The sequence below is a fragment of the Dryobates pubescens genome, chromosome 15 (assembly GCF_014839835.1).
Source record: "Dryobates pubescens isolate bDryPub1 chromosome 15, bDryPub1.pri, whole genome shotgun sequence".
Taxonomy (NCBI): domain Eukaryota; kingdom Metazoa; phylum Chordata; class Aves; order Piciformes; family Picidae; genus Dryobates; species Dryobates pubescens.
In genome coordinates this window covers 3123138-3151049 of record NC_071626.1, presented here as the reverse complement: position 1 = coordinate 3151049, position 27912 = coordinate 3123138, and the positions used below count along the sequence as shown (strand labels likewise).

The window sequence follows — 27912 nt, the reverse complement described above, 5'->3', positions numbered from 1 at the left end:
AGAGAAAGCAGGGATAATGGACAATGAAAACCAGACAAATCAGTGGGAAACTGGATTAATTACACATATGAAACTGCTCTGGCAGTGGGGTTGGACTCAATGATCTCTGGAGGTCCCTTCCAGCCCCTGACATCCTGTGCTCCTGTGTATTTGATAATGCTAAGATTTCTAAGTCTAAAGAAAAGATGAGTTTTGTATTACCATTATTTCTGGATTTTGCAACAGTGCAGCTTTTTTGTGGACTTTACCTTTGTACAGCAGCTGTCAAATGCTGACTTTTCACCTGGCAGGAGGGTCGTTAAGCGAGAGGCGTTCATTGCATTTATTGCCCTTTCCAGGCTCTCATAAGCAATTTGTAATTGTTCTGGAGGAGTTTTCTGAAATGAAAAGGCAGAGAAACTCATCTTATGAGGCCTATTTTATTCAAAACTCTGACATGGACTATCAAAACCCAAGTGCTGCTGTTTGTATGTGTTGCAGGTTCAGCCCTGGCAAATAATCTTCACACTGCTCCTCGTGCTTTCATCAAATAAATGCTTTAAGTTTCAAGCAGTTTTCATTAAATGAGGACTGCTTTTATTTAGCTCTCAGAAAAAAAAAAACAATTTACTAACTCAAAGAGTAAGCTTATAGCAGCATGAGACTGGACTTAGAAGATTAGGTTGACAGAGCATTTTTCACAAGCTGGGGTTTTTCTGAGCTCCAGAAGATGCTGTGAAGAAAACACAGATTTTTTTTTCTATTCAGGGAGCACCATACTTAAGAAGAGTGCCACTGAATTAAAGCCTCTCCACATGTGTGTGAGCACTGACAACCTTGCTGAGTCCACAGGCTCAAGTATGTCTCCTCCTCTTAATGAAGTAATTTTGAACTATTTGATTGCTCCATCTAACACACATGGCCCTTACAAAAACAAATGAGCAGAGAACACAACTCCAAGAACATTCCTCTTGCAGCCACTGCTCTGAGGGCAGCTGCTGGACTCATGCAGAGGGCAGGATTCCTTAACTGACCAACTGCACACTGTAAAAAGCAAACCAGTAACGTTCCACGGGTGCCAAGAACAGCTCCCTCACATTGGCACCCTTGGATTAGAACATGCTGCAGAAGCTGCCTCCTTGACATGCTGGCACCTCTCATTGGGAAAAGATTTTAACTTATATAGGTGGTTGGATTTTGCTGGTTAAGGGATTGATAGGCTTAAGGGAGTATAGAAACAGCCACTCTGAAAGGTAGTTACTGGGGTTAGGGACTTAGGTTTGGAGGTTTAGGGCTGCTAGGGGCTTCTGTTAGCAACTTCTGGCAAGGACTTGGGTGTAGAGATGCTGCGAGGGATATGTTTAGGACTTCTGTTAGCTGCTTCATCTGTTAAGGGTTCCAAGACTTCTTCTGTAAGTGGGACTCTGATGCTCTGTGATGATGGGGATTCCACAATGCAGCAACAAAGAACTTCTAGGAGGACTTCTGAGATTCTCTGCTCTCTGGAATCTCATTGCTATACGGCAAGAGGGTTCCTGCCTTCATTCATCACCCAGTGGACCCCAGAGCAAGAGGAACAACATGTTCCTACATAGAGCATGACCTAAGGTTTGCATGACCTTTTTAAAAAGTGCTATCAAACCATTTTTATTTAGTTTGAGGAAAAGATCTTTCCTTTTCCCCTCTGCACTAGCATGGCTGTGAAATGCCAGCTTTACAAAACCAAATCCCAAACTGGACTAAAGCTTCCAGCAGAAATAAATGCCCTTAGGCTATTCAGACCCACTCTGTTTATGAAGACAACTCAGACATTACCATCAGTATTTCAGGCATATCACAGGTTTCATCTTGCAAGACAAAGGCACTTCTTTTTCCTTTTTTTTTTTTTTTGATGGGAAGAAAATGAGAAAGTGAAAATGAAATATACTCAGAAAATGTTAGTACTATCTGATTATCTCTACTACTAACTTAAGAGCTTGGCAATAACTCAGTTCTTCATTACTCAACTAGGAGAGGTAATTACATTGTTTCATCAGAAGCTTTTTTGGGTTTTTAAACACAAAAGCTGCATGTGTGCAGTTGTACAATTCAGAATATGATGCTCTAATAGCTTTCAAATAATAGAGGAGAATAGAATTAACCAGGTTGGAAAAGACCTTTGAGATCATCAAGTCCAACCTATCACCCAACACCATCTAATCAACTAAACCATGGCACCAGGCACCTCATCCAGTCTCTTCCTAAACACCTCCAGGGATGGTGACTCCACCACCTCCCTGGGCAGCACATTCCCATGGCTAATAACTCTTTCTGTGAAGAACTTCTTCCTAACATCCAGCCTAAACCTCTCCTGGCACAGCTTGAGACTGTGTCCTCTTGTTCTGGTGCTGGTTGCCTGGGAGAAGAGAGCAACCCCCACCTGGCTACAACCTCCCTTCAGGTAGTTGTAGAGAGCCATGAGGTCTCCCCTGAGCCTCCTCTTCTCCAGGCTAAGCAACATAGTATTCTTAAATGTGCCTTATACTTCACAGCAACATTATATCCAGCCAATGAATCATAGAATTGTCAGGGCTGGAAGGGACCTCAAGGATAATCTAGTTCCAACCTCTCTGCCAGGGCATATGGATTGCCCAGGGAGGTGGTGGAAGCCTCATCCCTGGAGGTTTTTAAGGCCAGGCTGGATGTGGCTGTGAGCAACCTGCTGTAGTGTGAGGTGTCCCTGCCCATGGCAGGGGGGTTGGAACTGGCTGAGCCTTGAGGTCCCTGCCATAGGCAGGGACACCTCACACTACACCAGGTTGCCTAGAGCCACATCAGCCTGGCCTTAAACACCTCCAGGGATGAGGCTTCCACCACCTCCCTGGGCAACCTGTGCCAGGCTCTCACCACCCTCATGGGGAAGAACTTCTTCCTAACATCCAATCTGAATCTGTAGTTCTGTTGAAAGCTTTACCTGCTTTTGCCTTAGGTTTACTTGTAGCATCAGCAACATTTTCCAATATTGCAGTTAGACACAAGGTTACCTCTGCAAGCATTGCAGCATCAGCTTCTGCTATGCTGCTCCTCTGAATTGCTTCATTGATTATCCAGAGAATCTGAACCCACTAAAAATGAGAGGAGGGGAACAGAAATAATAATCAGGACAGAGTTAGAAGATATTTTGGCAAGATATTTCTGCATTACAGAGGTAGATAGAGCTTTGCACTCAAAACTGTTTAAAACTCTTCATGTACACAACTCCTTTCTTGGATTTGGCTTCCTTTTGGGCATGCCACCAGAGTAAGCCCAATTTAATCTTCCCCAAAGCCTCCATTTCTTCAGAGAGCAGATTTGATTTGATTTGATTTTTCAGAACGTTATTGCAATTATTTATACTCTTTTAAGGGTTTAGGAATGCTCTCTGAACACAACTTCTGTGTTTTGTCATAGCATGGTAAGCCTTCCACAGATCTGAGCCTTTGCCTCTCATTCATCCCACACCTTCCCACTTCAACAGTATAGAAGAGAGCAGAGGGAAGTAGCCACACACTGCCTTTTGGTGACTCTCTGAACAATTTTACTACAGAGGTCAGGGCTAGAACATGAACTCCTTCAGAAAGGGTTTGGTTAGCATCAAAGGGCAGCTTGACAGGGCTGTGGGCAACCTGATCTACTTGAGGATTCCCTTGCTTACTGCAGAGTGGGTTGGACAAGATGACCCTGGGAGGTCCCTTCCATTCTGTGATTCTAATTATCCTTCAGAAGACTGCATTGCACCAAGAGCCTTTCAGTCTTAGGGAAAGGTTCAAGTTAAGGCTGAGGGTCTGTCCAGTGGGTCAAATACTCTTGAGCCCCATCTCTCTTCTTTTATGCTGTAAGGCTTTGGCCATTTTCTTCAACTAGGGATCTTTCTGGAAATATATTGATATTTTCTACCAAATGCTGCTTCTTACATCATGCTCAAATGCTTTCAGCTTCTTCCCACCATGGTTCACTGGCAGAGAATGGGTTATTTTGTGGGAAAAGGCTTAGAGAGATTTTGATATTGGCATATGGGAGCACAGCATGCTTAAATTGCAGGTACAATTCACATTTTCAGTGGAGAAGACTTATCTGCCTTTTCCCATAAGCCTAGCCTGAATACCAACATTTTATCTTGGCTTTACTCTAGCAAACTGCATTCATGTCAAGAGAAATACATTAGAATCAAAGGGTACTTGGTAAGCTTTGTATTTGTGGATATATTTCAAGCAGTCACTTCCACTCGTTGGGATTTTCTGAAGTCCTTTCTTACACTTCTGCCACAAAAACATTATGACATCAACCAGTATTTCCTTGTCAGGTTGGATGTCCTGGAAAGAAAAGGATGTGTCAGTGCAGAAGCAGGTGTGTAAATATAAACCCTCTCCAAGCACTCAGTACATAAAGAGTCTCAGGACTTTTCAAAGTAAATAAGCCATCATGTTGAGCTTTCCTATTGGTTTTGTTGTTTCTGCTGCCTGTTTGCTCGCAGTGAGAAAGTTACCTGAAATTGCAGGCACAGTGCTGCTCAAAAGGCATTTTCATTCCTTAGGGTAAGTGCTCCCACCTCGAGAAATATTGCAGAAGTCTTTGCTACACCTGAGGGTATCTGCCCACCTAAATCATAGAGTTGTCAGGGTTGGAAGGGACCTCAAGGATCATCCAGTTCCAACCTTCCTGCCATGGGCAGGGACACCTCACACTACAGCAGGCTGCACAGAGCCACATTCAGCCTGGCCTTAAAAATCTGCAGGGATGAGGCTTCCACCACCTCCCTGGGCAACCTGTGCCAGTATCTCACCACCTTCACAGGGAAGAACTTCCTAACATCCAATCTCAATCTATCCATTTCTAGGTGTTTTTTTTTTCATTCCCCACAGTCCTATCCCTCCCTGACACCCTCAAAAGTCCCTCCCCAGCTTTCTTGTAGCCCCTTTCAGATACTGGAAGGCCACAATAAGGTCTCCTCAGAGCCTTCTCCAGACTGAACAGCCCCAACTCCCCCAGTCTGTCCTCATAGCAGAGCAGCTCCAGCCCTCTGCTCATCCTCATGGCCCTGCTCTGGACACCCTCCAGCACCTCCAGATCCCTCCTGTAACAGAGGCTCCAGAACTGGACACACTGCTCCAGGTGGGGTCTCACCAGAGTGGAGTAGAGGGGGAGAATCACCTCCCTCAACCTCCTGGCTACGCTTCTTTTGATGCAGCCCACGATGTGATTTGCTTTCTTATACACCTACATCTGATGCACTTAAAGACATTTGCTCTCCCCTTGATGAGCTGAAATGTGCAATTAGCCCTGTGGTTTTCCATAAGGATTTCATGTCTATTTAAATATATTTAAAGTGGGCTGATCACATAGCACCAATTAAGAGCAAACAAACAAAGCAAGACATGCAACTGATTCCTTTGGTCTTCAGTTCTGTGAATGCATTACAGATGAAATGATTGCAAAGGAAGGTCTCAATTTCTATTACCTCCTCAGGTGTGGAGACACAGGCAAGCACTGCTGTTGCCAAAATAAGATCATGAGAAGGTTCTCCATGCCTTACAGAATCCTCTACGTTCAATATATATATATAAAAGAAAGAAAAGACAAGACATTATTTCTTGTGGCAAACTTAGGGTTGAAAACATCAGAGTAGATTTATTCACCAGTTTATGCCAGTGGGTAATATGGTCCAAGGAACAGCCCATACAAGGGGAACAGGCATTCCCAAAGTAGCATTTCTGGTTGGGGAAATAGAAGGGTTCCAAGGTATTTAGAGATTTGGGGAATGTCATAGTTTGGGAATGAGAGTTCCTTCAATAAATATGTCTTGATTCAATGCCAAGAAATGTTGCACATATTAAGAACAGACAAAAGCAGGTTTGTTTCATTCATTCATTTTACATGTCTCCATACAGCTTTTGAGAGCCCAGCTCCAATACTGCCCCCAGTTCTGGTGTCCCTGGCGGAAGAAGGACAAAGAGCTGCTGGAGAGAGTCGAGAGGGGGACCACAAAGGTGGTCCAAAGGCTGGAACACCTCTGCTATGAGAATAGGCTGAGGGAGCTGGGCTTGTTCAGCCTGGAGAAGAGAAGACTCCAGGGGAAACTTAGAGCTGCCTTGCAATACCTGAAGGGATCCTACAGGAAGGCTGCAGAGGGACTTTTCTTAAGGGTGTCTAGCAATAGGACAAAGGAGAATGGTTTGGAGCTGAGGGAGAGTAGGTTTAGACTGAATCTTAGGAAGTTGTTCTTCAGTACTAGGGTGGTGAGGTTCTGGAATAGGCTGCCCAGGGAGGCTGGGGATGCCTCCTCCCTGGGAGTCTTCAAGGCCAGGTTAAATGGGGCCTTGAGCAACCTAGAATCATAGAATCAGTCAGGGTTGGAAGGGACCACAAGGATCATCTAGTTCCAACCCCCCTGCCATGGGCAGGCACACCTCACACTAGATCAGGCTGGCCAACCTGATCTAGTTCAGAGTCATTCCTGCCCATGGCAGGGAGGTTGGAGTAGATGATCCCTGAGGTGGCTTCCAACCTAAGCCATCCTATGATCCCATGAGCTCAATCTGATGTATGTCTGACATACATCATGCACTTTCACACTTGAGGGGAATGGCATGAAGTCATCTTTTGGCAAGTGAAAAATGGGCAGCATTCAGTAGGTGGCAGTTTCTCCATTGCTAGTTCTACCCCCAGAGTGCTATGTACACCAGATTAGAGCTTTAAAATAATAAACAACTTCTCTTGCTGCAAAAAACCAACTGAAATACAAACACAGCCACAGCTGACCAACACTCACTGCTAACTGCTTGCTTCTTCTCAGAACTCTGAAGCAACTTAGATTCTTTGCTGCTCTTTTCACTAACAGCAAAATGATGTTTCAGTTTTCTTGGGAGGAGTAAAGGCTGCATCAGTCTAAGAAGTTTGAGCTCCATTTCAGCTTTCTTCCATACTGGGTCATCCTGAGCCTGGTGGTGATTGAAAAAAAAGAAAACAATCAATTAGAAAATCATCTTTAAAAAAGATGTGCTTTGAATAATATTCCTGCATGAAGAAGGTCTAAATAGCATCCCCATTACCTGAAGAAAAAGATCAACAAATTCAAGAGCAGAATCAAACACATCCCACTCTTCATAACTGAAAGCTAATTTCATGAATTTCATAGCAGCTTCTCCAGACACTTCATCCTCTCCTGCAGTGATGACAAAAATATTTGATCTAGGTTTATATATATATATACACACACACACACAGAGTTTAACTTAATTAATTGGGGATTGATAAGTAGATCAAGCTCTGCATCTGTTTATGAACAGTCAGCATATTCTTGAAAGAGGTTTTAATAGCTCTAGACTGCATAAGAGCTTTATTATTTTGCTGTAATACCTGGGCTTGCATAATGTTTTAAGGAGGCATCTGCAGTGTCCTGTTACAGTCCAAAGAGGCTGTGCTAGTATTGATATTAAAGCAGAGACTATCAAGGAGCTAGTGCTTTCTGTTTGCATAAGAAAAGCTGAAGTCTGGGTATCACCCCCATGATGACCCTTCCTACCAGAAAATTACTTGTAAAAATTGCATAGCAGCAGGAACAGTTACACAGAATCAACCTGGTTGGAAAAGACCTCAGAGATCATCAACCTATTACCTAATCCCTAACACCTCCTGACAACTAAACCATGGCTCCAAGTGCCATATCCAAGCCTTGTTTGAACACCTCCAGGGAGGGTGACTCCACCACCTCCCTGGGCAGCACATTCCAGTGGCCAATTACTCTTTCTGGGAAGAACTTTCTCCTAACCTCAAGCCTAAACCTCCCCTGGCACAGCTTGAGACTGTGTCCTCCTGTTCTGGTGTTGGTTGCCTGGGAGAAGATACCAACCCCCACCTGGCTACAACCTCCCTTCAGGAAGCTGTAGACAGCAAGAAGGTCTCCCCTGAGCCTCCTCTTCTCCAGGCTAAGCAACCCCAGCTCCCTCAGCCTCTCCTTCCAGGGTTGTGCTCCAAACCCCTCCCCAGCCTTGTTGCCCTTCTCTGGACACCTTCAAGTGTCTCAATGTCCTTCTTAAATTGAGGGACAGAACTGGACACCGTATTTAAGGTGTGGTCTAACCAGTGCTGAGTACAAGGGCACAATGACTTCCCTGATTCATAGCTTCTTAGATTCATAGAATGGTTTGGGTTGGAAGGGACCTTGAAGTCAAGGACACCTTCCACCAGCCCAGGTTGCTCAAAGTCTTATCCAGCCTGGCCTTGAACACCTCCAGCGAGTGGGTTTCCACAACCTCCCTGGGCAACCTGTTCCAGTACCTCACCACCTTTACTGTAAAGAATTTCTTTCTAATATCCACTTTAAATCTACCCCACTCAGAAAATGTGAATGTACACACAGTGAGACTGTTTTCTCAACCTTCAAGTTTGTCCAAACCACAGTAAGGCAGAAAAGAGATTTCCCAGTCCTTGCTGCAAGGTGTCTCAGCTAATAGATTTAGTAGTGTTCTGCAGTCCTAAGAATATGCTACAGTCACTGATTCAAGAGAGACAGGGGTCTGCTGGAGAGAATCCAACAAAGAGCTGCAAAGATGAGTGCAGGACTTCAACATCTCTCCTGTGAAGAAAGACTGGGAGACCTGGGGTTGTTTAGTCTGGAAAAGAGAAGGCTGAGAGGGGATCATATTAATGTCTATAAATATCAGAGAGATGGGTGTCAAGATCAAGGTGCCAGGCTCTTTTTGTGATTCCCAGTGACAAGACAAGGAACAAAGGGTACAAGCTAAAACACATGAAGAGACACTTCTTTACTGTCAGGATGCTGGAGCCCTGGAGCAGGCTGCCCAGAGAGGTTGTGGAGTCTCCTTCTCTGGAGACTTTCAAAACTCACCTGGATGTGTTTTTGTGTGACCTGCCCTAGGTGACCCTGCTGTGGCAGGGGAGTTGGACTTGATGATCCCTGAAGGTCCCTTCCAACCCCTAACATGCTGTGATTCTGTGATATCACCTGGACACTCAGCTAAAAACATCATCAATACTGACTTAAACTGTTGTTATTTCCCAAAGCAGCACAATGATTGCTCCAAGGCTCTCAACAAGCTGATGACAGTCCTTCTATTACTGTATCTCATTTCTCTTCCATAGGAATGTGCCAGGATATCATTGCAGAATTTGGCCTTCGAATGGATTGTTTAGGGACATTAACACACCTAGATGAGCTACTGCCCTGAACAGTATGTGATTACAGTGTCTATATATTATTACATCCTATTTAAATGCTAGTTCTGTTCAGAAAATCATCATGATGTCTGTACATAATCCCTTTTGAATGCCTTAACATCACACATCTAAACAAGTGTAGCACACAGAGGACAGCATTTTGCAATCCTTTTCTGAGGAGAACTGCTGCTATTGTGAAGGCTAACTCTGCCCACCAAGCATTTGCATCCCTTGGCAGAGAACCCCTCGAAAATTCAAAGCTAGCTTACCTTTCAGTATCAGCTGTAGAAGGGTTGATGAGGCATTAATTACACAAAAGAAAGGGCTGCGACGACTTCCTTGGAGACCTGCACTGCTCACTCCACCTTTAACACAGACAAGTTCTTCAGTCAGTTTCCATTGCATTTGACTTGTTAAATTCCAAGCAGTCAGTAGCATGTTCAAGAAAACAGAATGCTCAAGTGTGTTGATGAAATTCTCTATAGGAATTAAACAAAGTGACTCCTTAGGAAAGATGTTGAGTTGCTGGAAGGTGTCCAGAGAAGGGCAGCAAAGCTGGGGAGGGGTCTGGAGCACAGCCCTGTGACAAGAGGATGAGGGAGCTGGGGTTGCTTAGCCTGGAGAAGAGGAGGCTCAGGGGAGACCTTCTTGCTCTCTACAACTTGCTGAAGGGAGGTTATAGCCAGGTGGGGGTTGCTCTCTTCTCCCAGGCACCCAGCACTAGAACAAGAGGACAGAGTCTCAAGCTGCACCAGGGGAGGTTTAGGCTGCATGTTAGGAAGAAGTTCTTCCCAGCAAGAGAGATTGGCCATTGGGATGTGCTGCCCAGGGAGGTGGTGGAGTCACCATCCCTGGAGGTGTTTAGGAAGAGACTGGATGAGGCACTTGGTGCCATGGTTTAGTTGATCAGATGGTGTTGGGTGATAGGTTGAACTTGATAATCTCAAAGGTCTTTTCCAACCTGGCTTATTCTATTCTATTCTATTCTATTCTATTCTATTCTATTCTATTCTATTCTATTCTATTCTATTCTATTCTATTCTATTCTATTCTATTCTAATCTATTCTATTCTAATCTATTCTAGACCAGACTAGACTAGACTAGACTAGACTAGACTAGACCATAGTCAGTCCAGAGCCCAGCAAAAAAGACATTTGGCTACCTGAGAGGATTTCCAGGCCTGCAGAAAATAGTTCTGAGAGGACATCACGAATTTCAGTTTCATCAGGAAGAGCTGAGGGAGAGTTCCACAGCCGCCTGCTGCTATCAGACAGAGCTTCCAGGATGGCAAGGAACTGAGCGGCCACACTATCAAACATTTCTGTCAGCAGCTGTTTGGTCACAGTGCGAGGCCGCTGCAGCTAGGGAAGGAAGGGTAAGGTTAAGCCTTGTCACAGCTGAACCAAGTGACAACAATGCAAGACTCCTTTCAAAACAGTTTTCCATCACCAAGTGCACATTTAAAACACAATATCCTGGAAAATACATCGTTGCTATCAATGCCATGCTTCAGAGGCCTCATGCTAACTGGGTACAGCACTTAAGAAGCGTCACAATTTCACAGCAGCCAGATGCACTGCTGCGTGGTGTTTTGCCTAGGAAACAATACAGCAGAAATTATGGGTGAGAGTATTAGGCCTATGTAGCTCAAAGCCACCCAGATTTCTCCTTGACCACAAGGAGCTAAGTTCTACACACTCTGAGGAAATCAGAGAAAGGTGTCAGCGCTGCAGTGAAATCAGACACTGCTGTGCTCTCTTTCCTTGCATGTTCTGAACAGCACAACATAAAAACACAAGGCAAAAAAAAAACACACAGAGACAAGGTATTTGTGCTTGTGGTGGGTTGCTATTTCTCCCCAGCATCAGCTTTTGCCAGACCAACTCAGCTGGAAGCAAATGAAGCTGTATTTACAAGCAAAAACTACACTCTGCAATGGAACGCAATGAATAGGTACAAAATGTACAGGAGTTACAGTGTTATACAGATATTTACAATTAGCAAACAACATGAAAAACCCCCTGGTCAAGAGACCAGGGAAAGCTCCCTCCCTGCCTCCCCTAACCCCCTGTACAAAAGGACAAGATAGGGGAGCAGAAAAGTTAGACTTAGCCAAAGCCAGCCTGTAAGCAAAGCAAAACAGCAAGAGAAGAGAAGAGAAGAGAAGGGAAGGGAAGGGAAGGGAAGGGAAGGGAAGGGAAGGGAAGGGAAGGGAAGGGAAGGGAAGGGAAGGGAAGGGAAGGGAAGGGAAGGGAAGGGAAGGGAAGGGAAGGAAGGGAAGGGAAGGGAAGGGAAGGGAAGGGAAGGGAAGGGAAGGGAAGGGAAGGGAAGGGAAGGGAAGGGAAGGGAAGGGAAGGGAAGGGAAGGGAAGGGAAGGGAAGGGAAGGGAAGGGAAGGGAAGGGAAGGGAAGGGAAGGGAAGAGAGGAGAGGAGAAGAGAGGAGAAGAGAAGGGAAAAGGGAAGAATTGTTATGGTACAGCTCCTCTTATTCCAGATATTTACCCAATGAATTTGTTTAGAATAATCTTTTGTTTTCCTTTTGACACCCAATGGTGATTTATTTCTATTTTTCTACTTTTCTGCTCAAAATCTGTAGCTAAATTTTAAAGGCATAGCCTAAAAACCACCACAGTGCTCTTGACAGCTAAGAAGTCAGAGATCTAGGCAAGAAAATACTTTAATATTCTATTTGGTTACCAAACCTCTATCAGTGAGATACAGCACTTGGGAGGGTTGCCTGTCATCCATCGACATTTCAGGTGGCCCAGAGAGGTTGTGGAGTCTCCATGTTTGGAGATACTCAAAAGCCAAATGCAGATGGTCCTGAACAACCAGCTCTGTGTGCCCTTACTTGAGCAAGGGGATTGGACCAGATGACCTCCTTTCCAGTTTGTTCTGAGTTTTGATAATAAATTACATGAACCATGAAACTGAAAGAGTAAAACTTCCTCCTTGCAAACAGCACCATGTGTATCAAGCAGAATTATATCACACATTCATCACACACAAGGAGCAAGCAGAGAAAAGCTTTGGGCGAAATGCTAGACTCACATTTTGTGGTTCTTTCAGGGTAACTCTTAACTTAGGCTGAAGGTAGGGTTTTGGCTTTCTTCTAGATTCAAATACTGCTCTCTTGAAAACCATTACTGACATCTGACAGGGAGGGAAAAAAAGCAAGTAAATAACTGTGGTTGCCTGTTCTGTTCCTAAAGACTGTAAACTGTTTATGGTGAATTGCAGAGCGGCACCTTTAGAGTTGCCTCTGTGAAAATCCTTCTGCTCTCTGAATTTGCCAGCGAAGAGCTCATGTTTTCCAGTTGCTTCAGTTCATCGATTTTAAGCAGCCCACGGCGAGCAAATACCTGTTCAGGGCATTTAAAAACAAAGTAATATAGACACAGCCTGGGGTTTGGTAGTTAAACATTTAAAACTTAAATATTTCCATGTAAAATTAAATATATTTCTATAATTTTATATATATATATATATGTGTGTTAGCTATTTGATTTCAGAATCCTATCATCCTTTAATTCACACAACTGCAAAGACCTGCCATGAAAACCAGGTCATGAACAAAAGCTGAAGTGGAAGAGAAAACCTTTGCCAAATCCCTTTTGTATGTATGCATGGGGGCTGACCACCACTACTTAATGCTACAAATCTGAGACTGTGATTGTAAAACAAGTCACTGTTGCATTTGGCTTTGAATTGGTTGCCCATTTAGATGTTTAGTCTGGAGAAGGGAAGTCTGAGAGGGGATCTTCTTAATGTTTATAAACATCTGAGGGGTGGGTGTCAAGAAGAAGGGGCCAGGCTCTTTCCAGTGATAGCACAAGGAACGAAGGGTACAAGCTGGAACACAGAAGGTTCCACCTCAACATGAGGAGAAACTTCTTTGCTGTGAGGGTGCTGGAGCCCTGGAGCAGGCTGCCCAGAGAGATTGTGGACTCTCTTTGTCTGGAGACTTTCAAGAACTGTCTGAGTGCATTTCTATGTGACCTGCCCCAGGTGATCTGCTTTGGCAGGGGAATTGGACTCTATAATCTCTAGAGGTCCCTTCCAACCCCTACCATTCTGTGTGGAAACACATCTCCACCTTGCAGATGAAGTTTGGAACGTGGGCAGAACTCACATACAGTCCGATATTAATCAGTAGTAAACCTGTGTGGTAAGTCAGAATACCTCTCCATGAATGCTGGCTTGACAGTCAAAATAACACTGAGAAACTGCAGCATACAGGGTGGCTCTCCAGGTCAAATAGTGCACAGATAAGAGCGGGATGGATGATTCCATACAGATACTGGCCCACAGTAAGTAATCCAGCACCTGTATTGAAGAAATCCAGTTTCAGAGTGATTGCATTTTAACCTCTATAAATATGCTTCCCGTTGCTAAAGGACACAGAGGCTTCTTCTCCTGTGGTAGAGCAAATAGAACCTGGTGTTAAAAAACAAATCATAGAAATTGTATTTATTTTTAACATGGTTTTTAACTCCCAAGCACTCCTCCTGCACGTTCCTGGGGTTTGCCCCATCTGAAACCGTGCTCAGGTCTCTTTCAACCTCAAAGCTACCTCAACCACTCCAGTTTGCTATAGCCTTGTCACTGTGACAGAGGCCCTACCAGGGGAGTTTTAGGTTGGAGATTAGGAAAAATGTCTTTGCTGCAAGAGTGGAACAGGCTGCCCAGGGAGGTGGTGGAGTCACCATCTCTGGAAGTGTTCAAGAAATGTGTGGCCATGGCACTTGGGAACATGCTTTAATGGCCATCGTGGTGCTGGGTTGACAGTTGGACTCTATGATTTTAGAGGTCTGTTCCAACCAAAACAACTCTGTAATTCTATGATTCTATCTGCTCTTGAGAGTTATCCCTCTCCTTTGTACCAGCTCTAGTGATCATCTTTCTCTAAGCTAGTTTTCAACTAGATTAGAAAGTTTATTTGGGATGCAATGGAGTCTGCCTTCCGTGGTGACAGCCTGCTCTTAAACTGATTTCCACCCATGAAACCACACTGCTTGGCTCTAACTTTTGGGCCAATATAACTTTAGGAACAGGCTGCCCAGAGATGTGGTTGAGGCCCCATCCCTTGAGACATTCAAGGTCAGACTCGATGGGGCCCTGGGCAGCCTGATCTAGTTGGAGATGTCCCTGCACACTGCAGGGGGGGTGACCTTTGAGGATCCCTCCCAAACTCTGCATTCTGTGGTAGTCATTGCAGCAGTCTGATTTTAAAAATTAATCCAACTAAATTGACTGAACAACATCTTCCCCTTGCATTCTCTTTGAATCAGCTATTCCCTGGGGAACACAAAATATGCACCTTGGTCCTAAATTAAGTCAATATACAGCTCTTCATTCTGTCTGCACTGAAAGAATCTGAAATACTTGCAACCAGCTTTCCTGTTTCCTCTATAGTTTACTATACAGGAACAGCCTGAACGTGTTAAAGGATTTCAATAAAAGATGTTCAGAGAGCAAAAAAAATACATATATAAATTCCAGGGAAGGGAAGGGAAGGGAAGGGAAGGGAAGGGAAGGGAAGGGAAGGGAAGGGAAGGGAAGGGAAGGGAAGGGAAGGGAAGGGAAGGGAAGGGAAGGGAAGGGAAGGGAAGGGAAGGGAAGGGAAGGGAAGGGAAGGGAAGGGAAGGGAAGGGAAGGGAAGGGAAGGGAAGGGAAGGGAAGGGAAGGGAAGGGAAGGGAAGGGAACAGGTTAGAGAAGACCTTTGAGATCATCAAGTCCAACCTAACACCCAACACCATCTAATCAACTAAACCATGGCACCAAGTGCCTCATCCAGGCTCTTCTTAAACACCTCCAGTGATGGCGACTCCACCACCTCCCTGGGCAGCACATCCAATGGCCAATCTCTCTTGCTGTGAAGAACTTCTTCTTAACATCCAGCCTAAACCTCCCCTGGTGCAGCTTGAGGCTGTGTCCTCTTAAAATAACCAACAGGTAAGAAACTACACTGGATTAAGGTTGAGTCAGACTCTGTCCAAGTTGGAGAAGAAAAAAAAAAAAAAAAAAAGAAAAAAAAAACCTAAGACAAACAAGACTTCCATTTATCTTCCAAAAAGCAAAGGGCAGGGAGCAAAGGCCAGCTCATTTTTTAGCACGCATTTACAACTGAAAGCCTAGCCACCAGGTGGCAGTGTACTGCCACTTTAGGAAATAAGAGAGTTAAAAAAACCAAAACCACAATTCTTGATGCAGTTGTCCAAAACATAAAAGAAGCCAAAACATATCTGGATCCCTCTGAAACAGCCTGAACATTGCCCATCTCAAAGACCAGCAAGACTCTCTACAGCTACCTGAAGGGAGGTTGTAGCCAGGTGGGGGTTGGTCTCTTCTCCCAGGCAACCAGCACCAGCACAAGAGGACACAGTCTCAAGCTGTGCCAGGGGAGGCTTAGGCTGGAGGTGAGGAGAAAGGTCTTCACAGGAAGAGTAATTGGCCGTTGGAATGTGCTGCCCAGGGAGGTGGTGGAGTCACCATCCCTGGAGGTGGTCAAGAGGGGATTGGACACGGCACTTGAAGCCATGGTTTAGTTACTCATGAGCTACTGGGTGATAGAATCATAGAATCAATAAGGTTGGAAAATACCTCAAAGATCATCAGGTCCAACCTATCACCCAGCACCTCATGACTAACTAAACCATGGCTTCAAGTGCCACGTCCAATCCCTTTTTGGGACTTGATGATCTCTGAGGTCTTTTCCAGCCTTACTGATTCTATGATTCTAAGACATTATGCTGGCTTCCATTCCAGGAGTGAGGAAGGAGCAGAGTCATCAAGGTGTGAGGGCTTAAAAATCTGCTGTTTTGCAAGGTAGATATTTTATTCCCCTGTAACAAGGGAGCAGAAAAACTCAGGGTTCAGTGTTACACACAAAGCAAGGAGAATTTCCCAACCTTCTGTGAAGCTGTCAAATGTTTCTGTTTACTTTGCCATACCTTAGCAGATTGGCCTCTCGTCATCAAATGCCTGCATATGGTGTAAATACAAATCGTGCCTGCAAACAACCAAAATAAACAAGAGGTAAATTCCACCATCCTGCAGGGAAACTGCTACACTAAACCCACTGAAACGTCTTGTTCATATCTGGGTTGGTGTTTCCAGAGGCTGAGCAATGCATAGAAATCATAAACAAAAATCAAGATTCAATAATATAATGTAACAACTAAAAATGTAATAAAGCAAAATGTGATAAATAAGAATGTGCTGAAGGAAAATGTGCTAAATGAACATGTAATAAATATAATGGGAATAAAAATATGATGAATAAAAAGGTAATACATGAAAAAGTAATGCCTAAAATTGATAACTAAAATTAATAACTAAAATTAATAACTAAAATTAATAACTAAAATAGAATAAATAAGTATAGAATAAAATGTTTTCTATGTTTTAATATATGTTTATTAAATAATACCTATTATATGGTAAATAAAGATAATGATAATAAATAAATAGATAATAAAATTAAACTATTAGTAATAAAAATATGAGAAATAAAAATAAATCTTTCCCCCTAAAATAAATAAAAATAAAATCAAAGAAATCAGTTTAAAAATTAATAAATAAAAAACAATATATTAAATATAATAAGTAAAGATAAAATATGGTAAATTAAAATGGAATACATAAAAATTTGCTAAGTAAAAATTAACAAATAAAATATAATAAATAACTAGATAATAAAAATATTATGAGTAAAAATAGAAGACATATAAAAATAGAAGACATAAAAATAGAAGGCATAAAAATAGAAGGATTAAAAATAGAAGACATAAAAATAGAAGACATAAAAATCCAATTAATAAATAAACTAGACTTCTTTCTTTTCCCTATAACTACTTTTAAATTAGAGAAGATGAAGCCATTAAATTCTTGGGCAATATTAGCTTCCCAAACACCTGCACAATGAAGTAGTATCATAGAAGAATGAAATAGTCAAAGTGCATTCTAGCTAACTAGAGCTAGCCCTGACCCTTAGGCTGACCTTCAGGAACTATATATAGTTTCTCTCCATAGATTTCCTTAGCAAAGAGATGTAAGTGGCAAAGAAATGCAAATGGCAAGCCTGAGGTACCGTTGTAGATGAGCCAACACAGGTTCTCCTGAGGTAGAGCCACTTGCATAGCGAGTCGTAATGAGGACAAGATAGTGAAGCAAGTCTGCAGGGACTCCTGGTTCTGGAGGTTTCTGTCACTGCTGCAAACCATCTGATAAATGCAAGCATTTCTCCCTTGCAAAGCGTGGAACTGAAAGACGTGGAAGCAGACAGAAAATTGCCATGCATAGTTAAAAGAGAGGCACATTTCGTTTACACAGCAGCAAAGCACCGATCAGTGAGTATGTCCCTTAGCACCACACTTCTGTTAAACACCTCCAGGGATGAGGAGTCAACCACCTACCTGAGGAGCCTGTGTTTGAGAACCCTTTCAGTGAAAAAGTTTCCTACAATATCTAATGAAAACCTCTCCTGGTATAGCTTGAGGACATATCCTCTTGTCTTAGCACTTGATAGTAGGGAGAAGAGACCTACAGTCACCTCGCTACAGTCCCCTTTAGGTAGTGAGAGTGAGAAGGTAGAAGGTGCCCCCTCAGCCTCATTCCTTTGCCAGTTCCCTCAGGTGCTCCTCATCAGATTTCTTTCTCACTCTCATATGTTGCTTTTCTCTTCTAGAGATAGACTTGTTCCTTCTCTTCCTTGTAATAGCTAACAGATCTGTGATCTCAGTCCCGTCTGGAGTTCCTTGTCCTCTGAACAAAGTAGGATGTGAGAGAATGAACTAAGTGGGACACAGCCAGTCAGTCCCTCTCAGAGCCTATTAACCTGATAATATTTGATTATTATTTTTTCCCAGTTAATTCACTGAAACTGGAAGTTTCATGCCCTGGAACTCCATTTCTGTGATTTCCTTAGTGTTACATTTTAACAACCCAAAAGTTACCCACATATATTTCTAAAGCCTTCAGATGTAATCATTTGACACATGATCATGAATAGTTCCCAAGTGTACAGATCACTGCTGAACAGGTTCCACATCTGGAAATTTAGGGATGCACCAGTGTTAGTCTGGAGAGGAGGAGACTCAGGGGTGACCTTATTGCTCTCTACAACTACCTGAAAGGGGGTTGTAGTGAGGCGGAGGTTGGTCTCTTCTCCCAGGCAACCAGTACCAGAGCAAGAGGACACAGTCTCAGGCTGCATCAGGGGAGGTTTAGGCTGGAGGTTAGGAGGAAGTTTTACACAGAGAGAGTGATTGCCCATTGGAATGGGCTGCCTGAGGAGGTGGTGGGGTTGCCATCGCTGGGGGTGTTCAGGGCGAGGTTTGACAGGATGCTTGGTTCCATGGTTTAGTTGATTGGGTAGTGTTGGATGATAGGTTGGACACGATGATCTTGAAGGTCTCTTCCAACCTGGTTTATTCTATTCTATTCTATTCTATTCTATTCTATTCTATTCTATTCTATTCTAAAGGCCAAAAAGGCCAAGCTATAGAACAAGCATTTTAACAGAGACCTACGATGACATCTGGCACTAGGATTGCTTCAAAGTTTAGGCAGACATACAGAAAGCAGGAGAAACCACCTCTGGAACTTCAAATTTATTTAGACAGCAACTTTTAAAACCCAAGCTAAAATGTATTAACATAGTCTTTGATCAAATTCTCTCTAAGAAGCTGAACTACGTTTGAAAAAGAGCAGGAAAAAAGAACAAAGACCGAACCAGAGTATATATAAACAGAGTATTTCTTCCACCATGACATCTGCTTCAAGCTTTTAAGCAAGCTGTCCTCATTTTTCCTCTCCTCAGTGAACACCTATTTGCAATCTAACCCTGACAACAGGAATATAAATTTGCTTGGCTTAATACACAGGAGCTGCCTATGGTTTCCTTCTGCTGTTCTTGATCACAGAGCAACTTGCATTAATTCATTTTGAAATATCCACCACGTACTGAAAATAGAGCTCCTCTGCAAAGAACTGCTTGAGGTGAAATCTGACATGCTTTTAGCAGCCCCCCCTAACACTGCAACACTTTCTTCCATGGATATAAGTCACAAGAGCCTACCTGGATAAGCAGCTAACATGAAAGGATGCCAACATATTCAAGGTCACTTCGCTTCCCTGGACACATCCAGGCTAGGTGTGGCTCTGGGCAACCTGATCTAGTGTGAAGTGTCCCTGCCCATGGCAGGGGGGTTGGAGCTCGATGATCCTTGAGGTCCCTTCCAACCCTAACAATTCTATGATTCTGTGACCTAGGCTACTTACAGAAGTATTCAGCATTAATACATGAATAATGCAACCTTGAGGTTATTATTAAATCTATGCCACTACTGTTTGTAATATGAAATAGAAGAGAATGGAATGGCAGAAGAGAGGAGAAGAGAGGAGAAGAGAGGAGAAGAGAGGAGAAGAGAGGAGAAGAGAGGAGAAGAGAGGAGAAGAGAGGAGAAGAGAAGAGAGGAGAAGAGAGGAGAAGAGAAGAGAAGAGAAGAGAAGAGAAGAGAAGAGAAGAGAAGAGAAGAGAAGAGAAGAGAAGAGAAGAGAAGAGAAGAGAAGAGAAGAGAAGAGAAGAGAAGAGAAGAGAAGAGAAGAGAAGAGAAGAGAAGAGAAGAGAAGAGAAGAGAAGAGAAGAGAAGAGAAGAGAAGAGAAGAGAAGAGAAGAGAGGAATGGAATGGAATGGAATGGAATGGAATGGAATGGAATGGAATGGAATGGAATAGAATAGAATAGAATAGAATAGAATTAACCAGGTTGGAAAAGACCTTTGACATCATCCAGTCCAACCTATCACCCAACACCATCTAATCAACTAAACCATGGCACCAAGTGCCTCATCCAGTTTCTTCCTAAACACCTTCAATGATGGTGACTCCTGGAGTGCCCTGAGCAACCCGATCCAGTTGGAGATGTCCCTGATCACTGTAGGGATATTGGACAAGATGATCTTTGAGGGTCCTTTCCAACCCAATGCATTCTATGATTAGTTAATGTTGGCATTTAAATAACATGAAGCACACTTGTGGAGGATAAAACAGATTTGTTTGGAATCAATGAATGTCTTTGACCCAAAAACAAACCCCAGCAACCACCTACCGTAAGTGCTGCGTTATTGTCTCTGACACCATTGGGGAAGAAGGTGGATTTAAATCGATGCACATCACCCATGACATCATCAAGGTTCTCTGAGATGAACTGTTGAAGGTATCTTCCATAGCACTGTGAAACTGCCAACTTGTATTCCTAGAGAACAGGTAGAATACCATTGGTGAGGTTTGTATATTGCATTTCTCTTTCCACAGCACAGGGATTGCTTGTCAGCCTTGTTATGTAACAACAAAAGTATCAATGTGAAAGAGCAGCTGGAAGTCAACCACTAAAGTTTCATCCAAACATTCAGCAATGCAACTTCTAATAGGAAGTCAGGATGTCTGACCTGGTTGTAAGTCTGCTGGCAGCTGAGTCTCAGCAGCCCATTTACAGTGGAGGGGTTTTCTCCTTCCCAACCACCCCTGTCTCCTCTGGGGGGACAAGGAGGAAAGGAGCCAGGAAAGCAGACATGTCAGTTGAGATAAGGTTAAAAAGAGAAGGGAAAACTTTACTGCACTGGAACAGGCTGCCCAGAGAGGTCATGGAGTCTCCTCTGGAGACTTCCAAGACCTGTCTGGATGCATTCTTGTGTGGCCTGCCCCAGATGATCCTGCTTAGGTAGGGGGGCTGGACTCAGTGATCTCCAGTGGTCCATTGGAGTGTGCTGCCCAGGGAGGTGGTGGAGTGACCACCACTGGAGGTGTTTAAAAAGAGACTGGATGAAGCACTTAGTGCCATGGTTTAGTTGATTAGATGATGTTGGGTGATAGGTTGGATTTGATGATCTCAAAGGTCTTTTCCAACCTGGTTTATTCTACTCTAGTCTAGTCTATCTGTTCTGTTCTGTTGTGCTCTATTCTATTCTATTCCATTCATTCTATGACAGATCAGAGAACAGCAGTCAAGTATGATCTTGGGCTACTGCAGTAAACTCAAAGAGTTCCTGGAACGTCCTGCAGCTTTGCAACAGTAATGATAATGATACTACACACTCCTCACCAAAGTACTTCATCATGTAGAACTTTATAAACAATATACAGACATCAACATTTCTCTCTCCTCTGTTCCCCTGATGTGAAGATGCTTTTTTTTTGTATATATAAAAGCAGAAAGGAAGAGAAGGAGAAGAAGAAGATGCACTGAACAGAATGAAACAAGTGACAACTGGAATTTCCATATGGTCAAGAAGTCAGCATTAATGGACCAGAAATTGCCACCAGGTCTTTAAGAAGAGTTAACAAACAAGATGTTGAGCTTTATGTTGCATTCAAAATAGAGCTCCTTAGCAGCATGATGATCCACTCCAACATCATGCTGAGAGTGTGCTTCAGCCCTGACTCAGATGTGGAAGTTCCACTTACTGAATCACTCCTCCTTCCTGCAGTGAAGGTTATATAGAGGTTTCTCTACCAACTCCACTAATCCTAACACACAGCCATCCCAGTCATAATACTCTGGGGACAGGGGGGAGAGAAAACTAATTTGTATCCTTGCAAAAAATGATCCTTTAATGTTTAACCACAGAAAATTCAGAAGTATTTCCCTCCACTCTCTTTTTTTTTTCAGTATGAATTCCTACCACCATGAATCACACAGAATCACAGAACGTTAGGAGCTGGAAGGGACCTCAAGAGATCATCTAGTCCAACCCCTCTGACAGAGCAGGATCACCTATACCAGGTCGCACAGGAACTCATCCAGGCAGGTCTTGAATATCTCCAGAGAGGGAGACTCCACAACCTCTCTGGGCAGCCTGTTCCAGTGTTCTGTCACCCTCACAGTGAAATAATTCTCCATGGCAGCAATTACCTTCAGAAATCATCTGAGGAGCCTAGCACACATGGCCCTGCTGTCCTCTTTGCTGTGTGAAAGCAGCACCCAGACACAGAAACTGGCTTTCCACGGAGAGTTATGGGCAGTTGGTCACTTGCGTGATCTAATGCCTAGGCTCAGGCTGTGCTAACTCCTAGTCATGGATCAGAACACCGTTAGACCAGCACACCGTGGATCAGAACACCATTGCTGACACATAACAAAGGAGACAATTTCTCTCCCAAACAGTTTAAAATACATGACCAGAGATAAGAGGCAGAAAGGGAGGGGAGCAAAATGAGTCAGTGCTGATCTGTACGATGACTAACGGGCTAACTACCTTCCAGATATGTGACATAATGCATTTAGGTGTGTCCTAAAAGATACATAGCAGATGTACCACAGGAAGGAATCCAAAGTAAGAAGTCATGGGGGGGGGGGGGAGGGAAAAAAAACACCACCACAAAAAAACCCAACCAAACAACAGGAGGTCAGAAAGTTAAATTGGTGCTTACACACTGACTACTAAATAACTCATTTTTAAGGACTATGCATCATTAAGTAATTGTGGGAGGTTTAGGAGATATATATATCATAAAAGCAGGTTAAGATTCAAAATAATCACCATTAGTTTTCAACTAGGAATTGAGAGGGGTGCTTATGGAACAGGCTCTACTCCATCTATCACAGAGCCTGGTGCTTCACCACCTTCATCTTCCCAGGAATTCATCATCACAATTTGTAATGCACATCCAGCTCACAGGGTTCTCTTCTTTGTTTTTCCCCCCTTCTCCCTCCCCCCACCTCCCACCCCACCCCCCCCTCCCCAAGGAAAGAAATGTATAAAATGAAAGCTAAGTTTGTAAAGTCAAAGAAATCTGGTTAAAAATGGGAGTTCCTCTGTGCTTGGCACCGGTGAGGCCACACCTTGAATACCGGGTTCAGTTTTGGGCCTCTCGTTGCAAGAAGGACACTGAGGTGCTGGAGTGTGTCCAGCGAAGCAGGCTGGTGAAGGGTCTGGAGAACAGAGCTGGTGAGGAGCAGCTGAGGGAACTGGGGTTGTTTAGCCTGCAGAAGAGGAGGCTGAGGGGAGACCTCATTGACCTCTACACCTCCCTGAAAGGGGGGGGGTTTGGGGAGGGAGGGAGGTTGGTTGGTTGGGGTTCAGTTTGGGTTTGGGGTTTTTTTGGTGTTCAAAAAGGCAATCACAGAATCAGAGAATGTTAGGGGCTTGGAGGGACCTTGAGAGGTTATCCAGTCCAACCCCCCTGCCAGAGCAGGATCACCTAAAGCAGCTCACACGGGAACTCATCCAGGCAGGTCTTGGACATCTCCAGAGAGGGAGACTCCACAACCCCCCTGGGCAGCAGCTATAGAAAATATATCAAGAAGAATCAAGGCAACATTACAATAATAAGCCAGAGATACAAACCACCTGCTCTCAATGGGATTTCATTGGTTTTCTTTAAGGTTGCTTTTTTTGCTACTTTCTAAATAGCTTCCAGCAAACTATGATTAAAAATTAAAGCAGTATAGAAACATAATGAAACAAAGACCGTGGCTGACTCTTCTCTTTTGTTGTTTCCATATGACTTACTTTGATCTGAGCAAGGGAATCACCAACTTTCAGAAGTTTTTTGTTGTAATACCACTCTGGCAGTCGAGGCTTGTATTTGATCCAAATATTAAACAAAGTGTTTGCTCTGAAAAGAAGAAGATGCAGGAGCAAAGGTTTCAGATTAAACTGGCAGCAGACTTGTCATAACAAATCAACAAATCAAGAGAACTTCTGATTGTGAAAACTCCTCTCTTCCAAACCTGTGTGAACTTCTGGATGCTTCAAAAGAAGTTGTGATTAAACCTGGATTTAAGAGGCAGCCCAGGACATTTCTGGGTTTCATTTCTGTCACCAGTTTTTCTCCTGTGTTTAAAAGAAGATTAATTTTCTCCCCTGTGCTGTTCAGACATGGTCACAAGTGGAAAATCTCTCCCATCTTTCAGCTGGTGTTTGAGAGGTTCTGTTCCAAAGAAAGAAGTTGGTATTGTAAAGAAACTCCTAGAATCATAGAATCAATAAGGTTGGAAAAGACCTCAGAGATCATCAAGTCCAACCTATCACCCCATACCTCATGACAGCTAAACCATGGCTCCAAGTGCCACATCCAAGCCCCTCTTGAACACCTCCAGGGATGGTGACTCCACCACCTCCTGTGAGACCCCACCTGGAGTCCAGTTCTGGGGTCCCAGCATAAAAAAAGGACATTGAGCTGCTGGAGTGGGTCCAGAGGAGGACCATAATGGTCAGAGGGCCAAGCACCTCCCCTATGGGAACAGGCTGTGAGGGTTGATGAGTCTGGAGAAGAGAAGGCTCTGGGGAGACCTTATAGTGGCTTTTCAGTACCTGAATCTGGAAAGAGACTTTTTACAAGGGCTTGTAGTGATAGGACAAGGGGCAATAGATTGCAGCTTGAGGGGGGGAGATTTAGACTGGAGATTAGAAAGAAATTCTTTATAGTGAGCATGGTGAAACACTGGAAGAAGTTGCCCAGGGAGGTTGTGGATACCCCCTCTCTAGAGGTGTTCAAGGCCAGGCTGGACCAGGCTTTCCTTGAGCAACCTGGTCTACTGGAGGTGTTACTTCCCATGGCAGGGGGTTAGAACTAGATGATCTTTAAGGTCCCTTCCAATCCAAACCATTCCATGAATCTATGACTCATAAAAGCAGAAATTCATAAGAAAGCCTGTGGCATGAACTGCATTTGGCATGGAATGACCAGAATTCTTCATTCATAAAGGGTAGGATTCAGAGAGGAGCAAATGACACATTGGTTAGAACAGAGAGGATTTTATGGTAGTGTGGTGGTGGCAGTGCATTGCTGTTGTCCCTGCCTGTTATTCTTGCCACAGCTGTCATCGAGGATTACTTGCTGTAACAAATTACTCACTTGGCTTAAGCAGCAAGCCTCCCACAAACAGCAACTAGCTCGAAGCTCTAAGCTCTCCTCTACAGAGGAACTGAGTACTTCACACCAGTACTGCAGTCCCTGATGTTTGATGAGCCAGTCCCTTCCTGTGTACCAGTTTCCCATCCTACATATAGAAAGTTATATTTAAACTGGGAAACAATAATTGATCAGACAGACTGATAATAAGCACAGGGATTTTCCAGCAAAGGCTCCTGTTAGCAAATTATTAATAGTATTGACAATGCTCACGGTGCCAGGCAGCTCTTGCATTTATTCTCTTAACAAATCACTTGCAGAGAAAGCTCAGCAAAGAGTGCCTTGTGAAACCACAACAGCTAAATTATTCATGGGAGCAATTTATGAGGAAGGAAAACAACTGAAGAGAGGAGAATTAATGTTTGAAAATCATGTCCTGTTTGAATTCTCACACATAAACCTTATGCTTAGTGGTGTGAGGCAGCTGGAGCTTTTCTATTTCTTAAGATCACAGAATCACCAAGGTTGGAAGAGACCTCAAAGATGATCAAGTCCAACCTGTCACCACAGACCTCAAGACTAAACCATGGCTTCAAGTGCCATGTCCAACCCCGTCTTGAACACCTCCAGGGATGGGGACTCCACCACCTCCCTGGGCAGCCCATCCCAATGGCTAACGACTCTCTCAGTGAAGAACTTTCTCCTCACCTCCAGCCTAAACTTCCCCTGGCTCAGCTTGACACTGTGTCCTCTTGTTCTGGTGCTGGTTGCCTGGGAGAAGAGACCAACCCCCTCCTGGCTACAAGACATTGAATGCAAGACATTTTCTTATCCTGTTTTCTGGCATTCAGGAACTTGGAATCCATTCTCAATCCCACAAACAGTTCTGAGTCTCAGTTCACAAGACTCCCAGTAAAAAAGATAAAAAAGGCAAAACAACACAATAAGTAGCATCATTTTTTTCCCACACACAAAAAGCTGTGAGCCACCTTTCATGTCAAGGTGAAACAGATGGCTCTATGAGAAACCTGTCAAACTGATCTTTATACCAAAGAATCACAACAATCATAATCCTAAAAGTATCATCTCAGCACAGTTCTCAGTTTTTGAAAGTCAGTAGCAAAGAAATAAGTAGGGCATTCTAGAGGTGTATCCTACAGGAAAACTGCAGTAGCAGCACAAACTAGGCCAAAAGCAACAGCTTCAGTAAAATGTTCTAAGGCATTATGTTTTTAAAGGAAACCATAGCCCAGTTTAATGAAGGCCACCTTCCAAATGGGGAATTTGTCCCTCCTAGTCCATCCAGGGCAATTACCAGCTTGGGTGGTGACTGGCTTCTTATACTGAGAGAAGTATTCTGCTCCAGTTAGTGGGGATAAGTCTGCAAAGAGACTCCAAAGAGAAGGAATCTGTCAGGTACTAGAAAAGAGTTCCCTTGGACTACCAAAGGAAGAAGCTTAGGAAAAGAATTCCAGAGTCTAAGAGGTTTGATGGAGGGGTGTGTGTGTGTGTGTGTGTGTGTGTGTAGAGAGTGGGGTAAAAACAAAAACAAAAGAGTGATTTTCAAGTTGTAAGGCTGTAAAGTAGGTGATAGTAAGAATGGCTGTGGATCAAGCTCTGGCAGGTGAGACTAACACATTTCTTTAAGACCCATCAGCTGGCAAGTCCCCAGCATGGTTTAGTGTCGACCCTTCAGTGCTGCGTCAAGGGTTGGAGTGGATGATGTTTGAGGTCTCCTCCAACCAGATATATTCTGTGGTTCTGTGACTGCTGACATTAACACATGAGAGCCTCAGATGCAGGAAAGGAGTAACAAACCTGTGATCCATTAGTGAAGTCGTGACTCCAGCCTATTATTCTAGTCAACCTGGCTAGACTTTCTGCTTGGATGGGGAGATTAAGGTAAGGTGTATCTGCTACAGTGCCATGACTAACCACAAGTGAATTCATGACACAGGAATGTTTCTTTTGACACAGACAAAGGAGGAGAGTGAGGCACTTCCCAAACAGCTCATCAGCCTTTCCTTTAAACAAGCTGTAGGACACCAGAATAACAAGTCAAACCAGTGAATTCCAAAAACTACCAGGCTGTTGGAGCTCAGAAGTGAAGTTTCTTTATTTCCAACCACTTCAAGAATAACAAAACCCAACAATCCCAGGTCAACCCATAAAAGTGTAAAGCCCACATGGTTGTACTCCTGGGCCAAAAGTCTTTACTACAGGGAGTAAAGGATTCTCTGATATTGATCAAAAGAAGCCTTATTAAATAAGAGTGGCTAAGCTGCACAACATGAGATCAAATCAATAGTTCAAGGTAATCCTTTGATGCCCTTCTAGCACAGAGAAATGGGGAGAAACAGCTTCTCATTTAGCTGAGGGGAAATAATTTTGATTGCTCCTGCTTCTGATTGAAAAGGTTCATAACTCCAGTACAGGACAAGTCCTCAGTAATTTCTGTTTCTTACATTAGAACATTGCAAGTGTCTAAATTATGGCTTCCTGTTGACTTATCAACAGCAAAAGCATCGGAGGAATGAAGCTGACAGCTTTATTTTTCTAAACTCTACGTCCTTGTCATGTGGAAGCTGGTTTTCTTACTCCTTGAATGACAAGAACACTTTGATCTCAACCTGTGCCAGGAAAAGTAGCTTGACAAATGACACAGCAAGAAGCCTTTAGAGCATTTAGGAAAGCACATGTAATAGCCATTCCCTTCAGACATTCTTAGGAACAACCAGACTGAGGCTGGTTCTGCAAGCAGCACATGCTTCAATTTTGAGCTATCAAACAATGAGAGTCAAAGGAGAAACAACCCTGAAACTTCACCATCACAAATAAATGCTCATGACTTTTCTAGCTGCCTGAACACATGATA

The 27912-nt window shown here is 43.5% G+C and overlaps 1 protein-coding gene across 1 annotated transcript in view; it reads right to left on the bottom strand.

The window, feature by feature from the left end:
- The window catches only part of CFAP54 (cilia and flagella associated protein 54), a gene marked incomplete at its 5' end in the record, with an annotated part of 119110 nt that overhangs the window by 88107 nt on the left and 3091 nt on the right, over nucleotides 1–27912 (bottom strand). The window contains 16 exon segments of the mRNA XM_054168042.1: nucleotides 249–377; nucleotides 1795–1853; nucleotides 2933–3083; nucleotides 4176–4310; nucleotides 5456–5538; nucleotides 6770–6935; nucleotides 7047–7159; nucleotides 9444–9539; nucleotides 10338–10536; nucleotides 12227–12328; nucleotides 12424–12537; nucleotides 13358–13501; nucleotides 16130–16188; nucleotides 17269–17440; nucleotides 20290–20436; nucleotides 23693–23798. Coding sequence (XP_054024017.1) covers nucleotides 249–377; nucleotides 1795–1853; nucleotides 2933–3083; nucleotides 4176–4310; nucleotides 5456–5538; nucleotides 6770–6935; nucleotides 7047–7159; nucleotides 9444–9539; nucleotides 10338–10536; nucleotides 12227–12328; nucleotides 12424–12537; nucleotides 13358–13501; nucleotides 16130–16188; nucleotides 17269–17440; nucleotides 20290–20436; nucleotides 23693–23798 — 1975 coding nt within the window.